This window comes from Juglans regia, chromosome 13 (genome assembly GCF_001411555.2).
Source record: "Juglans regia cultivar Chandler chromosome 13, Walnut 2.0, whole genome shotgun sequence".
Lineage (NCBI taxonomy): Eukaryota > Viridiplantae > Streptophyta > Magnoliopsida > Fagales > Juglandaceae > Juglans > Juglans regia.
Window position 1 is genome coordinate 25682240 of NC_049913.1, and position 16485 is coordinate 25698724.

The 16485-nt window shown below is 32.8% G+C and overlaps 1 protein-coding gene across 1 annotated transcript; it reads right to left on the reverse strand.

Moving 5' to 3' along the window:
* Nucleotides 1–8180: 8180 nt before the first annotated feature.
* LOC108991792 (sufE-like protein 2, chloroplastic) lies at nt 8181–11534 on the reverse strand. The gene is made up of 3 exons (XM_018966173.2): nt 10532–11534; nt 8788–8987; nt 8181–8688 (listed from the first exon to the last, which is right to left on the reverse strand). Exon 1 carries the CDS (start codon nt 11311–11313, stop codon nt 10618–10620), a length of 696 nt encoding a protein of 231 aa, XP_018821718.1. The 5' UTR covers nt 11314–11534; the 3' UTR covers nt 8181–8688; nt 8788–8987; nt 10532–10617.
* Nucleotides 11535–16485: the final 4951 nt, after the last annotated feature.

Below are 16485 nucleotides of genomic sequence, written 5' to 3' on the forward strand. Positions count from 1 at the left end.
GTACTTTGTTTTAGTTTTTGACTAAATTTGGGGTGGAAAGTTCACTAAATTCTTGTTAGCACATAGTTTCTCAAGAAGGATGTTGCAAAGAATGAGTCTAAATATCCTTTTCCTAAATTTGTCTTTTGGATGTTTAGAGGTGCAAGGCTGGATTTCTTGGTTCTAAGTTTTCTGTGATTAATATCATAAATGAAATGAGTGACATATTTATATTTCCTACACATTAGTTGACTCATTTTACTATAGTTCTCACTCTATGTGTAGGTTCATACTCTAACCAATCTAAGCAAAAATGAGTTTTGTAAGGCTCTAGAATCATATAGGCTGAGTGTTGTTTACTTGCAAGAAGTGCAACTCTTGAATCATGGAGTTAGGCCTATGTTGTGGCAAGGTGTTGACATGTCCATCCCATTTGCCATCATTTCAGGTTTAAAGTAGAGGAGCTAACAATACCTGGATGCAGTGCAAGAAGCAATACACCAAATGAAATTAGGAAACATGCCAGAGAGAATGTTTAGGTTTCCCACCTACCTAGTTAAAGAACAACTTTTATTACTTTGTACTTGTTTTTTGTGTTTAAACAATTGACGTGCATGTATTTTTTCACTTTCTTATTTGAGTTGTTTTTATGTATGAATACAATTTCTTATTCATATATAATATCATAGTTAAATATTAATATGTTCATGTCTGAACCTTAAAATTATTAAAGGTGTTCTTGTGATGGTCAGGGTTTTTTTTTCATCAATAAGAATATTTTGTGACAGAAATTTGGTTTTTTTTTTCTATCACCAAAAGTTTATTTTCCTATAGTAGTTTAAGTTCAAACGTAATAATCTTATACATTTGAAATATAGTACATTCGAACGTAATTTTAGTTATGTTTGAATGTTGTTCTAGTGACAAAAACCTTCCATCACAAAAAGTTTGAATGTTCAAACATCTAATCAAACATCATATCACAAACCATCCTAAAAAATATCTTATGTGACGGTTGATAAACCGATACAATATCTATTTCATGATGCGGTTATTGGACGCGGTTGTTGTGTCAGTAGGAGGCCAGTTTTTAACCATCATACATTATTCTGTGATGGCTTGGTACCTAAACTTCAGTTTTCAACTTTAAAAAATTTGGTACTTAAAATTCAAAAAAATTGAATTAAGTAACTCCGTCAATTCCTCAATAAAAAAATGAGTACTCATGTGTCATTTCTTATTGCTAACATGTGGCATCAACAAATCTAGCATCCTATGCGAGAGAAAAGAGGAAAAAGAGGACAAGGGTTAAACAACCAATCTCAAAGGAGATCGTATCCCCAAAGAATTAATCTGGGTATCAGCCAGTTTTCAAACGCACACCCCACATCCTATATGGCAGATGCCGCAGACCGGATTCACAAGCCCTCATTCCCCTCCCGAAGCCTACTTCCCCCTACCCACCCCTTGATCAACTACATATTTGGACTTGTGCACTAAGATTTCTTCTTCTTCTTCTCTATGATTTCGACGCCAGTAAAGCATTTTTCCCAACTTTCCTCACTTATTCTTTGTTATTACTCACTCACACACTCAGATTCTTACCACTCACACGCACACATTTTGATTTCGCACTGACAATCTTTTCCATAGATTGTTTCGTCCCGTCGACTTCCTCTATGATTTCTTCTTCTTCTTCTCTGTGATGATCCTGAAACTTAAACATAGACAACAAATCTGTTTGAAAACAAAAACCTAATGATGAAGTGATGGGAAATGAAATCCTAATGTTGGTCACTTGCCATTTTGGTTTCTCACAGAACCCAGATAAGGAGTAAGGTCAGAGCACCCAAAAAAGACATTTTCGATGTTTCTTATAGTTTACTTTGAGGGACAACGGCAACCAAACAGAGCATCCAGATTAATTCTAACTAAAAAGGAATCCAATAGCTTTCGTTCAAGCCCAAGAGGAATGGCATAACCTTTTCCCTTTGGTGCATGTCGATGAGGCCCTTGGAGGAACCAGCAAATCCGTCGCGGTTTGATAAAGGTCAAGGATGAACAAATATGAAAGTTGGGTGGCACTGAATAGAGGGACGGCGTCGCAGGGTAGCACTAGGAAAAGGGAGGGATGCGGATTGTTGGGCGAGGGAGGAGGGGGGTCTTCACAGTAGTGTTGCGGGTTTGGTCCATTAAATGAGTTTCGGGGAGGGGCAACGCGACGGAGGAGCACGAAGGAGCATTGTGGGGTGGCGCTGAATAGAGGGACGACGTAGTGGGGTGGCACTGGGCAAAGGGAGGCATCATAGCTTGCTAGGTTAGGGAGGAAGGGGGTCTTCATGGGATGCCCAATTCGAAATGGGGTTATGAATACAAAACGCGCATTTCTATAGGGGGAGGGGAAAAATAAAAAAATTTCCACATTATGTGTGGGTGTGTGATGTGAACAATTGCTAATTTGTGGCAAAACTCTTACCTCCAAAACTAGTTGAAAGAGGTTAAAAAACCATGATGCTAGAGTCGACTTGTGGACGTCGCCGCTAATCCAATGGGAGGACACGTGTTGATTATTGGTGGTAGAGTATCGTTGATCTAACCTCTAACTAGGGGTATAATCGGTCCGGTCTGGGGAGAGTTACGAACCAAAAATTTCAATCCATCATTTTTGTCTAACCAGACCAATTACCCTTATAAACTAGACCAAATCATTAGCTATCGGTCGAATTCAATCTATGAACATTTTTTTCCTCTTTTTTCTTTTTTGATAGAAAAATTAATACAAGAAATTAATTATATTAGTCAAATTAAAATTAAGCTCTTTGATATGGGTTATGTATCTAACTAATTAAAAAAATAATTAATTTCATTGTCTATAGACGCCCGAGTAGCACCGCTCGGTGTTACTGCTAGTTGCAAAATCAACTCTTTTTTTTTTCATTTTTCTATTCACATTTTTTAAATGTTTTGAAAAAATAAAAATACATCAATGTATTCAAAATCACTTCATTCATCATTCGGTAAAAAAAAATCACCGAGCGGTACGTTTGAGGCTGCAGAGTAGACTTTTTCTTGTATAGATTATATTCTTCATGCTTACTTGCAACCTATGTATCTTAAAAAAAACCTATTTACATTAATTTGGTGTAGATAATAGATTATGTATCTACATATAATAGCATGATTTATCATATATTGTATTAGTTAATTGAGTATATATTATTTAACATTTTATATAGTCAATGATAATCCATTGAATGAAAATTACATAATTAACTTATACAATTACTATATAAAATGATATATTAAATATATAATTTTAAAATATATATATACACATTCGGGGAGTCTCGTTCTCGGCCTGGTCAAAAACAAATCACACCTTCAGGCCGATTATCGAATTTTTCTACATGTTGGGATCGAGACCAACCAATAAGACTATCTGTCCAGTCCGGTCAGTTTTTTGGGTCCGGACCGATAGTCTTATAGCCCTACCTCTAACAATTAAATAAATAAATGAAAGATGAAAATTTTAAGAAAATGTTTATTTATATATATATAGATATATATATTAATAGGCCTAAGGGAGAGAATTATGAGAAAACAAGAGGTCATCCTTTCACTGAAGTACTGCGGAGGTTCAAATAGAGAATGTAACAAGGAAAATATTTCAAATTATGTCTAAATGCAAAAAAGTTAAATAAAGTTATGACTTTTCTACGCATTATTATATAGATTTATTAAAAAATGAATCATTCAAAACCACTACAGGGCTTCGGCCACCCTAGTCCCTATGGGTGGCCTTGTGGTGGTTGCTGCCCAATTTATATTTTAAAAAGAGAGAGTTTAATGTGTTTTTATATTGAAATAATATATCTTTAGTGAAAAAATGAAATAGATTGAAATGAAGAGTTTTATATGTTATGGCACAAGTTGGAAAAACGTTTTGCAGATGAAAATTTTGCAAATAAAACTGTGGCATCCTTAACCCGCTTGTGATTTGATGGAGAATTGCGGCACTGGGATTGTGCTGCACAACGGTCACACTTTGTGATGCTTGTGTGCCCTGCACGCGCATATAAAAGATATGCAACATAAGGTATTAGGTACCGCATGAATTTTTTTTTTTTTTTTATACATGGAGAGGGGAGATTCGAGCTTTGGTTCTCTTACTGAGAAATCATAGTGTGCCAATTGATCTGAAGGGTCTTGACGGTACGGCATGAATTTAAACTACAAACTTAGCTCCAAAGATATCATTATGGTCACCAAATTATTAACCTGAATATTCATAAGTCACCAAATCTTGAAATTTAACCATAGTTATCGCATCCCATCATAAGTTCTAGGGTTGGACAGCAGGTTTACCTCGTCCGCCCGGCACAGCCAATATATTAAATAATTTTTTAATAAAACGACGTCGTTTTTTAGAGTTCTCCCCAAAATGACGTCGTTTCTTATTAGGTATTGTTTAAAAACTGAAACCCCTCACCGTCGCAACCTCTCTCTCTCTCTCTCTTCCTCTTGCTGCCTCGATGTCTCAAACCCTAGCTATCTATTGATGTCTCTATCTTCCTCTTGCCGTTGACACCGGAATGTTAGACCCATATATGTCTCTCTTTCTCACTCTGTTAGAGTTTGGTTTTGGATTTTTTTTTTTTGGACCCCCCCCAACTCAAGTCGGAGGAAGGGCCAAGCCTCATGGGCCAAAGTCTCCCACTTGTCCATGCGGGGGTGGGGGGCGAGACCAGTGTAGACCCCGTCCGGGTTGCAGGTTGCGCCCCTAATAAGTTCACTAATATCTCTTAGAACATTACATATTAATTTATTTACAAAAGCTTTGTTTTCAAGTGGGGATAAGCCCCCATCTCTCACTCTACCAGTTGGGATGTGAGAACAATGAGTAGGAAATTAAGGACTCATTTGGTTATGTAGTTTAGATAAGATGAGATGAAATGAGATGTTTTGTTAAAAGTTGAACAAAATATTGTTATAATATTATTTTTTTAATATTATTTTTATTTTAGAATTTAAAAAAATAAATTATTTATTATATTTTGTATGAGAGTTTGAAAAAGTTGTAATGATTATATGAGATAATATGAAATGAAATAGTTTGATTTTGTGTAACCAAACCAACAGAAAAGACATAAAATATATGTGAGAACAATAAGTGTGCAACCTACTCACCGGGAAAAGAGATAAGAGTAATCAATATTTAATTCGGGGTATGCCACACCTCGAGCAATAGGATTGAATAACTTCATGCACACTTCTAAATTTAACACGGCGAGGAAACCAAACAAACACTACTCCTAACTAACTTGAAGAAATCCAAAAAAGCAGAACATTGTATCTATCAAGCCATGAATATTTCGAGCAATCATAAATCATACAATTTCAACGCAGTAAAAGCCGTCCAAGCATCTTATGCTCAACATAAATTCAAAGTATTTATTATAAATCCTAGAATTCCAAGTTCTCCATTTAACCGCTATTTCAATGGTCCGAGGCCCTCTCTCAGATCAAGTATTCGAGAACCTTATGCCCTTCATTAACTTGTCTTTAAAACATTCCATTTTTAACATATATACCATGACCTCCCCTATAATGACCATGTATACATCCTAGCTCCCTTTCTTATATTGTGGGTAACGATTGTTACAAGCAATGCGTAAAACTTTGTTACAAGCAATACTTGGCTTTGCGTACCCGTCCTTTACCACAACAATCTCTAGCCTTCACCAGTAGAGAGGCAACGACTATGGTATAAGAGTGTTATCATCCCATCTGAACCTGTTGATGCCTAGCGTTAATTCAGAGGATATCACTCTATCATTACACACTTCTAAGTGATTAGGGAACTCCATCGATATAATGTCCCAAGCCTTACTCGGGTTTTGCCTGCTTGCTTGTGCAGTAAGACCACTTTCCTTACTCAAGTGGTCATGCTACTGCTACGCAGAGAGTTCCTTCTAACATTTGGGCGGGCTCTCACAAAAGTTGCTCATTGTCAACTGTTAACATCGTATTTTGCACTCCTTTGGGCCAGGCTCCGACAACTCAAGTCTTCAGTATAAGTCATGGGATCTACTACTTATAGTATAAGTCTCGAAATTAGCGAGACATTCTCGTACCTGGGATCTACTACTTATAGTATAAGTCATGGGGGACAGATCGTGCATGCCTCCATGAAGTCCGTGTCCTTTGCATTGTTTTTTGTGTTAGAATCTTTAAATGCGACGGCATCATTAATGTGGTATGTTGCCCGAGTAGTGGAACCATTAATGCGGCGTGGTTCTCCGACCTCCTTCTCTCAGACTATATTCTTCATAGTCCGTTGATATCCTTCATGTTAGTAGATCAAAGGCTTCCTGCATATTATGCCTGTTATGTGGGTGGGCACTTAAGGGCTGGACACTGCTCAAGAGGTCTTCAGATCGACGAGTCTCATTCCTTATAGCACATCACTCCTACAAGTTGCGCCCAGAAGACTTTTCCTTTGGACCGGGTTGGGAACTATTTGGACTGGGTCTTTGATCTTACTTCTCTTTCATCCACAGGCTTCTTGGGCTTAGTGGGAAAAATCCCCTTACACCGACCATACACTAAAGAAAAGTACGTAAATTATTTAAACACCTGGTCTTCTAACTCTATAGTGCCGACCAATAAATTTCTCTCATATGTTCTCATTTTCTCGTCTCTCTCTCATCTTCTTTCATCACACATAATCTTTTAGTTTAATCAACTCTTTTTTTTTCACACCTTATATATATTACAAAGTTTATACAATATTTCTCATACATTCACAAACGGTCATACCATTAGAAATCATTGTTTTTATTTGATAATAATAATATAGATACAACTCATTTTTACAACCTTTTACACAATCATATTTTAAATTAATGACTTATAACTTATACAACAACCACCTCAAAATGCCATGTGGTGGTGGGCTGATGGTGAGAAACGACATTGACATGGAGTGGGTGGCTTGCGACAAAGATCGACGGTAGCTAAAAAGGGAGAGAAAAATTAGGGGTGTTTTGTTTTCTGCCAATATCGATCCTTCTATTAACATATAACCTATTAAATGCAACCTTTTTTAAAAAATAGCAATCGCATTAAATGGTGTCGTTTTGTTATTTCTTTTGGAGAAATATTTTAGTTATAAAAGGGTTATACAAAAGTAAAGTATAACCACAAATTGCTGTAAATTGATGTGATTTTTCAGATTGTAAAATTATTTTTATTGTAAAATATATCTAATAGATATCATAAAACTACATCAGTTTATAGATTTATTTTGTGTAATGTCTTTGTATCTGTAATAGTTCTCTTTTCTTATTGTAAAAGTTATAAAAAGTAATATATATATATATATATATATATATAAAATATGTATAGGCGGGTTATAAATTTAGGGTGGGTGTATATCCAAATAAGTAGGGGTGTAAAAAAAAAGAGACCGGACAGGACGGAACCGGTGGGTTTGATCAGGTACCGAGTTTGGTTATGTCCGGTACCGGTTTTATTTTTCTTAAAATGAGTCAAAATAGGTCCGGTTTCGATTTTTCTTTTTCTAAAACCGGATTGAACATAACTGGACCGGTTCATATATATTATAATTTTTTTATATTGTATATAATTTTTATATATAATATATAATTATATATAAAATATTTTTGTATTATATGATAAATTTATAATTAATATAATATTATATTTTAAAATCTTATATTACTATAGTCTATTGTATTAATAGTTATACTAATATTATATCACTATATATTATAATAATATAATATACTATAATATATCACTTTTATATATATTATAATATACTACAATATATTATCACTATAGTATTATAGACTATAATATACTATTATATATATATATATTATATAATATAGTATATAGTATATTAAAATCCGACCGAAACCGGTAAAACCAGAAGTATTGGTTTAGAGGGATAACTGATACTTAATGGGTTCTTAAAAATGCAAAACCGGTGAATATCGGTTCGGTCTCAAATTTTGTTCAAAACCAAACCAAACCGGACACATTACACCCTTACAAATGAGCACCAGAAATTAAGAAGCTTAAATGCCGGTTGATTGTGCAACATAGTTATCCATTTTAGGGTTTTGAGATTTTTAATCTTGAACCACCAACCACGGCATCAATAAGATGCAAGAGAACAAAGGAAGGATAGGTCATATGTTCCAATATATGATGGTTTCCACACCAATTGCGAGGAAAGTAAACAAAACTAGTACAAAATCCACCAATTTTTTACAAAACATTGCTAGAATTGAACTAATGTCCCAACTAGAAGTAAACAAAACAAATATAAATCCCATAAGCCCACTTGCCTAAAATAAGTAAATTAATCCATGAGGAGCCTCATAAATCCGTATAGCATTCTCAAAATGGACTTGTAATATATATAAAAATAAAAATAAATAAAAAAAAAAGGAGTTTTGCTTAGCTCCATTAAAGCAGCTAAAGAATTAAATGTTGATATTGCAGGCGAAGCAACAATGACTCTATGCACTACGGAGCCTCTGCAGTGACTGGATGTTCTCAGTAATATCTTCATTTTCCATGATAGTCTGTCATTTGCTGAAACAACTAGGCATTTTTGTGGCATCTAGGATTCAGGTCCTTGAAACGTAAGTTTATATATGGAAATTGAGCATATCCCTGGCACATTAAGGAACCAGCAAGCTTATCACAATTTAAACATATGAAGATACTGAATAATTTAACAAAGCAGAAAGGAAAGAGAATAATAAAATCTACCTGAAGAATTGTTGAACAACATGGTTAAATTATAGGTACAAGCTCTGGGGCACATGCTTTTTACTCCTACAAAGTGATTACATAATATAACACGCGCAAACGGAGATGCAAATGCAGCTGCCTCAAGAAAGCACATGTATGCAGGATCTGCCAGCTAGTGTGCAACTAAACTGTTCAATTGACATCCTGAACAAACCAACCTGCATATATACCGCCACCATAAGGATACAGGTAGAGCATAAAGTAAAGGGTCTGTAGCGGAGGAGTCTTCAAATCTTTAAGACATTTTGTAACATTTAAAAGATGGTTGTGCTTCATAAGGAAGCCACATTCGGGCAATTAATGATCTCATTATATGTGTCTTTATTTTATTTTATTTTTATACAATGTTGGTGGGGGGTTTTGAACCCAAGTCTTCTATTTGGAGAACCGGATCATATGCCATCAGCCATCAGGCTCTTGGATGTCTTCACTTGATTTAATTGTGCACTGTTGCAAATTGTTTAGTTTCATTTCATATGCCATATTCCAAGTCTTCTTTGAAGTGAAGGAACATGGTAAAAGTTCTTGAATGAAAGGAAAATAGGAGACCAATCCAAGCTCACGCACCAAGATTGTAAAGGTGACAGAAAGAAAGCTCACATACCAATAATGTTCCTTATGTAGGAAGTTTGGTTCATACTGTCGGAAGTTTGATTAGTATGTGGAAATACCAGATATACTCCCTACCTATGAAATATCTCGATCTTCCTTCAGGAGCCTTCTAAGGCTAATTCTACTTGGGATGGTGTGATTGAAAAAATTGAGTAAAGGTACGGTTGACTTGTTGGAAGAGGATGCACAAGTCGAAAGGGGTGGGATAGGTGAAGAATAAAAATTCACCTGGTTAACTGGTGGGCAGGAGACTTCAGTGGCTGATTTATTGGAAGTCTTTGGTGGCTCTCCATAGTAGAATCTCAATTTCCTCATGAAAACTCATTACTAGTAGTTTGGCGCCCTCACAGACTTCTATAGTTTATTGAACTCTATAGGATTAAGTGATGAAGGCACAGATGAGATTCTTTGAAGCCTCTCAAAGAAAGAGAAATTCCTTGTACGTTCATGAGGTCCTCACTATACAGTAGAGCATTCCCTTTCCTTGGAAAAACATTTGGAGGAGTAAGGCGCTATTAAAAGAGGTCTCCTTTACCTAGACAGCATCCTTGAGGAAGATCCGAATCACGAACAATCTAAGGAAGCATCCGCTTGATACTTCATTGTGAGGTTGCTAAGAGCTGTGAAATGCTTCTCTCATAAAGTGGGGTTTGCATGGGTTATGCCAAGAAGACTTTTTTGCAAGTTCGAGAAATTTTTATTACCTATATATATATATATATATAACTCCTAACAAAATGGACTTCAAACTCTTGACCAACTGAAAGTGAAAAAATATTTTGGAAAATTTCTGAAAACACCTAGTTTCTTTTCCTTTAGTTCATTGACTATATACCTATTTTTTTAACAGATTAGGAACAAGAACCTTGCTCGCTGTTATAGCGTGAATCTCAGGAATCGACTACATGGAATTTTATTCATCTTTTCTATTTCGTATCATATACGGAACACTAAATTTATACAAAAAAAAAAAAAAGAAAAGAAAAACACATCTAATTTACATTCTTTTACCGTCAGAACTCACGCCTTAAATTCAGCATCAAATAATCTTGAACAAGAATAAAATCTTCAAGATAATGAGTTGATTAACCTGGGCTTCGGCAAAACTCCCTTTGGCGCTAAGATCAACGGCGATGGCAAGATAAGAGAGGGGTGCTCCAAAAGCGGGTTTCCAACTCACTCGGAGCCAGCGAGCAAAGCCGTCGTCCTCTTCTGCATAGCAATAAGAACATTGTGCCACGTGTTCACCCTGGAATGGGCTTTTCCGTGCAAACCCACGTTCAAGTCCGCCAGATCCTCCGACTTCACCTTCACCACCTCCTCGGGTTCCGCGCCGTCCAGCATGTAAATGAGGCACGAGCAGAATCCCTTCGATATCTCCGAGTCGCTGTCTGCTCTGAATCTCACCCGCCCAAGCTTGTCCAACTCGGCCTCCACCCACACCTGGGTGGTGCACCCCGTGACTCGATTCTCCGGCGCTCGAGCCGAATCGCCTAATGGGGAAAGAAGCGCCGCGTAGTGCAAGAGCCGCTTGACGCGGTCGATTGGCTCCGGGAGAGACCTGAACTCAGCTACGACGCGGCGGAGCCTATCGGCGACGAGATCGGAGGAAGCTAAAGTGGCTTCCGTTGCCGTTAGGCAAGAAGCGGAGAAACTAGGGAGTCGAGCGTCCGATTCCGACGAGGAATCGAAACGGGAGTTGTGAATGCATTTCAAAGGCATGAACGCGAGGTTTCTGGATTTAAAATCATTGCGCTTGGGCCTGGGGTAGTTAGAGAGATATGGTAACATCACGGGGCCAGAAGAAGAAGAAGAAGAAGAAGAAGAAGAAGAGGAGAGAGGAACTCTTGGAATGAAGGGAGAAGAGATCATGTTGGGACAGAGAGAGAGAGAGAGAGAGAGAGAGAGGAATCAAAACAAAAGGCAAGAAATGTAAGAAAAAGAGCAGAGAGGAAGGCGGTAATGAAATGGGAGAGCTGGTAAAACGGAGAATATCCTTGAAACGGGCACCTATTCCGAATCCATGCCCGTCTCCGTGTCGGAGTCTGTGCCTCTGCGTGCTACGTGAATCAGAATCAGAATCCGAATCCGAATCCGAATCATTTGGTAGCTAATTCTCAATTTATCCATCTATTTATATACATGCAAGGAAACCAGATGGTCGGAGGTTTGTGGAGCCCCCATGGCCACCTGGGCCCAGACACGGACAACATTGTCAAAACTTTGAAAATAAGAGAAAAGACATATTTATCGATAATATATATCTTATTTATTTATTTATATAAAGAAAAACACAACATTTTTTTTTTTTTGAAAAATATGTGCAAATATTATAATATAAAGATCAAATAGTGTTTAGATTTTCCAAGCCCAAGCGGATGACTATTGACTATTATGCTTTCCAAATTCAAATTCAAGTTTGATTTGAAAACGTGTACGTTTGGGTCGTTTTTGCATTAATGGCAATGAATCGCAATGCTTCTCTTCTGCAGAACCCTCTGGAAATAAAGACAGACAGACAGACAGAGAGACAGACAGTTGCCAGAAACAAATCAGAGTAGGAGAAGTAATTGGTCCGTGTGCGTGAAAGAAAATGTTTGATTACTACTCATGCTTGTATATGTCTTCTCTGGTTTCGTTTGAAATTAAAATTTATTTTAATTTATTATTATAATTTTTTTAAATTTTAATATAAAATATAATAAATAATTTAATTTTTTCAAATCTTAAAATAATAATAATAAAAAATAATATTCTAACAATATTTTATTAACTCAACTCACTTCAACATCTAAACGTACTTACTTTATTGAGATTTGGATGTTTTAGATTTTTTATTTTAAATTAATATAAAAATAGAGATATAAAATAATACAATTATCAAGTGTACAAATATAATCTATTTTTTTAAAAAAAGAATGAGAATTATAATTATAATATTAATTTTTTATATAAATTTTATATTTTTCTTAAAAAAAAAATACGCAAGATTTATACAATTTAAGATTATAAATATTATTAATCATAATTAAAATCCCAATATTCCACGAGCATCGCGTTTCAGAGCTTTCACGTTAAGATGCAAAATCTGAATTATGATGTCTTTGTAATTTTTGTGAATATTGACTGATATGTTTGTTTTACTATTCGTTTTTATTTATATTTATTTATAAGATTTATTTTGTTAATTTTATTTTGAAATTTAAATTTTAAATTTTAAATTTTTTTATAGTTTTAAATATAAAAAAATAAAATTTTTATTAATTTTTCTTATTTCTTATTTCTTATATCAATATGAAGAAAATATATTTACAATTGTAAATTGTGCAATTATCGCGTAATCGTTTTGAAAAAAATAAATAAAATATAGATTCACATAAAAAAAATTAAATTTTTAATAATAAATTTTTTTTTTTTAAGACAATTACGTGATAATTATATAATTCACGATCGTATATATAATTATTCAATAATATGGTGGTTGATGGATGTAGTGAGAGAGAGAGAGGATGATGAGGGAGACCCATTACTGATCTTTTGCTTTCTTTGACCAACCGCATTACCCCCACCCAAACGTATCTCTCAATTAAATAAATCCAAGTTTGCAAAATTTACTTTATATCTATATTTTCTTTCTTCTAACATCGAAACTTTGGACTAATTTTTTTTTTTCGAGCAACATTTATAATCTCATGGTAATATTACAGAATAAGGAAAAATTTAATTGTAAGCAGATTTGCATATTAATACACTCACCAATATTATAGTGGAAAGATAAATTTTAATGAAATGTACGGATTTAAAAATGAACATTTAAAAAAATAATCCACGTCAATATTAGTGTACATATTGATTTGCGAATCCGCTTATGCGTAGAAAAGTTCTTGCATCAATTACGTGTTACTTGCAGTGATATCATATTCACAATTTTCTTTTTTTTTTCCATTAAATTTTTAAAAATATGAACATCTGAAATTAAAATTTCCGACTTTACACTCCCCTTTATTATTTAAAAAAATAAGATATTCTAATTAAATTAAAAATAAAAAAGATGATAATTCGGAATCTTCAATCAAAGAGCTTTTCCAAATACAATCTAGCTAACCAAATTACTCTTAAATTTCCTTGCTCCACCTAACTTTTTGTTGACCCATTGTGGTCAATGGATCAAATCGTAATAAATGATGACACAATGGCAAGTGATTTCCTCTGACAACATGCTAAAAACGTAAACTGATTTGAAATATAACGAAAAATCGAGTGGACTTTTGGTACCATTATTAACCTATTTTTAACCATGATAATTGACAATCACCAATCCAATAAATCTACTTTATTTTTAAAATATTTTAATCACAAAAATATTTTATAAAAATAAAATTATATATTAAATTTTTTTATAACTGTAATACTTTCTTAATTAAAAAGCAAACGACATTAAAAATTATGTTTAAAAAAATAAAGAACTATTGGTGAGGAGAGGTGTCAAAGTTGTTTTAGGGCAGGTTTGGAGCCAAAACCAAAACATAAAATTCTCATCTCATCTCATCTTATCATTACATTTTTTTCAAATTTCCATACAAAATATAATAAACAATTCAACTTTTTCAAATCCCAATACACATTTTTCAAATCCCAAAACAATAATAATATTAAAACTTAATATTTTAAACTTCAAAACAAAACACAAAATTCTTATCTCACCCTCCCAAACCTACCCTTAGATTAGACATCATGATTAATTGAACATTAGCATGAGATAATGGACATTAGTTTGTTTTAAAAATTGGTCTACGTGGCTCATGACGCCTAGCTGGTAAATCTAATACCTTGTTTGATATGAAAACAGTTTTATCTTATTTTATTTTATTTTATTTTATTATTATAATTTTTTAAAATTTTTATATAAAATATAATAAATAATTTATTTTTTTTAAATTTTAAAATAATAATAATATTAAAAAAAAAATATTCTAATAATATTTTATTCAACTTTTAATTTTTATTTAAAATTATTTTTTCTTATCTCATTATTCAAACCTAATCATCTACTTTTGAATACTGTAATTATTTATTTATTTATTTTATTATTTTGCGAAGGAGAAGTGAGTCGCCTTTAGTTCACAACTTTAGCACAACTGCCCATTAAAGTATTTTTGTTACTCAATCGGCAAAAACTATTTAAAATCCAAAAAAAAAAAATCTATATAACTTCTTCTTACTATTCGTGTAATATTCACACACTATATTTTTTTAATTTTTATTATTTTTTTATTTTATAAAAAATTTAATATATGAATATTAAATAGAAGAATTGAATTAGTTTAAAAAGAATAAATTTAAAAATATTTAAAAAAAATATTAAAAATTTTAAAAAAGAAAAATGATAAAGCCACCACTGGTGGCTCCCGTTAGGAGTTACCGTTGGCTCTATCATGTGTTTTTTTATGTATTTTTTTTACAGTTATTTTTATATAGATTTTTTTTAACAATTTTAAATATTTAAAAAAAAATAAAAAAAATAATATTATTAAAAAATATTTCCTTAATCATGAAGTAAAAAAAGATTATTTTTTATTTTACTTCGTGATTAAGGAAGTATTTTTTAATAATTTTTTTTATTTCATGATTAAGAAAATGTTTTTTAATAATATTATAAATTTATTTTATTTTTTAAAAATATTTAAAAGTATTAAAAAATATCTATAAAAAATAACTGTAAAAGAAACACATAAAAAACCACATGCTAATATGATGTGTAGAGATTGAAAAATTGTGTACCATTGCTCAAATTCACTATTCAACAATAATAATTTAATGTTGCCACAATAGCTTTATGATCGTGAAAAAGTAGCAAACGTATCACTTTTGCCTTTTCAAATTTTTTTAACAGTCTTCAACTTTGATCTAAATATATTTAAGTCCTAAAAAATCAGTTCTTTTATTATCTTCCATTATAAGTTATTTTGCAAAAATCTTCTCATCTAAAACATAATCGTACAAAGACTTGTAAAAAGTTGTTGTGCATATACTATTTTCCTTTATTTATCTATTTTCACAAAGTTCATCCTAAAATTTATTTAAAAAGAACGTTTCCTTTGTTAAAAAATTCATTTCAAAACTTTAACCAAAAAAAAAAGAGGTCTTAAATTTTTATCATTCTCAAAACTGTTCTTAACAAAAAAAAAACAAAAGGATATTAGCTTTACAAAAGGAAATACTATAATTGTAGATGATTTTAAATTTATACGTGAATAATCTCTAAACTAGCGGACGAAGAAGAGAGAAATTATATTCTCAAACTTATGTGTAGAACATATTTAATAAAGTACTTACATAATATAATTTAATTTAAAAGATAAATTTTACAAATCAAATCTTATTCTTTAAGTAAGGACGTTGCTACGTCCACAGAAGATTTTTACCGAAATCATTTACCGAACACTACAAATATATATATTTTTTTTAATTTTCTTTTTATCTTTTCTTTTACTTTTTTTAAACAATTTAAATAGTTTTTAAAAATAAAAAAAACCACATATTCATTTAAAAATACTTACTTAATCATTAAATAAAAATAAAATAAAAAATTTCAGTAAAGAATTTCGGTAGACATGTTTGTGTGGATATGGTGTTTTCCTTTAAATAATGTGTCGTGTGGGGATGTGTTGCACATCCCGACTTGAGAATAAAATATCTCCGAGAGAATATGCTGGACTTTGATTAGTTTGACGCCACACTATAAGTCCGCAGATACGACAAATTATGGCATCATGCATGACATTCGGCTGATATATATATATATATATATATATATATATATATCTATTAGACAAGAAATTTCGATATAACTTATTTACAGTGGACCAACTCAGGAAGACACTATCTCCTTTCCCCACCACTGCCATCCTTTAGGAATTAAGTATCAATTTCCTTGAAAGTTCCTGTCTTCTTTCTTTTGCTTTTGTTAAAGATTATTTTAGTCTGTATACCATTCTCATCACACAATATTGATAGAATATTGTTTAGCTCGGGTCCAATATA

Excerpts from the sequence above, each read along its gene's own strand:
- LOC108991792 (XM_018966173.2), bottom strand. The coding sequence starts at position 11,313 with ATGATCTCTTCTCCCTTCATTCCAAGAGTTCCTCTCTCCTCTTCTTCT.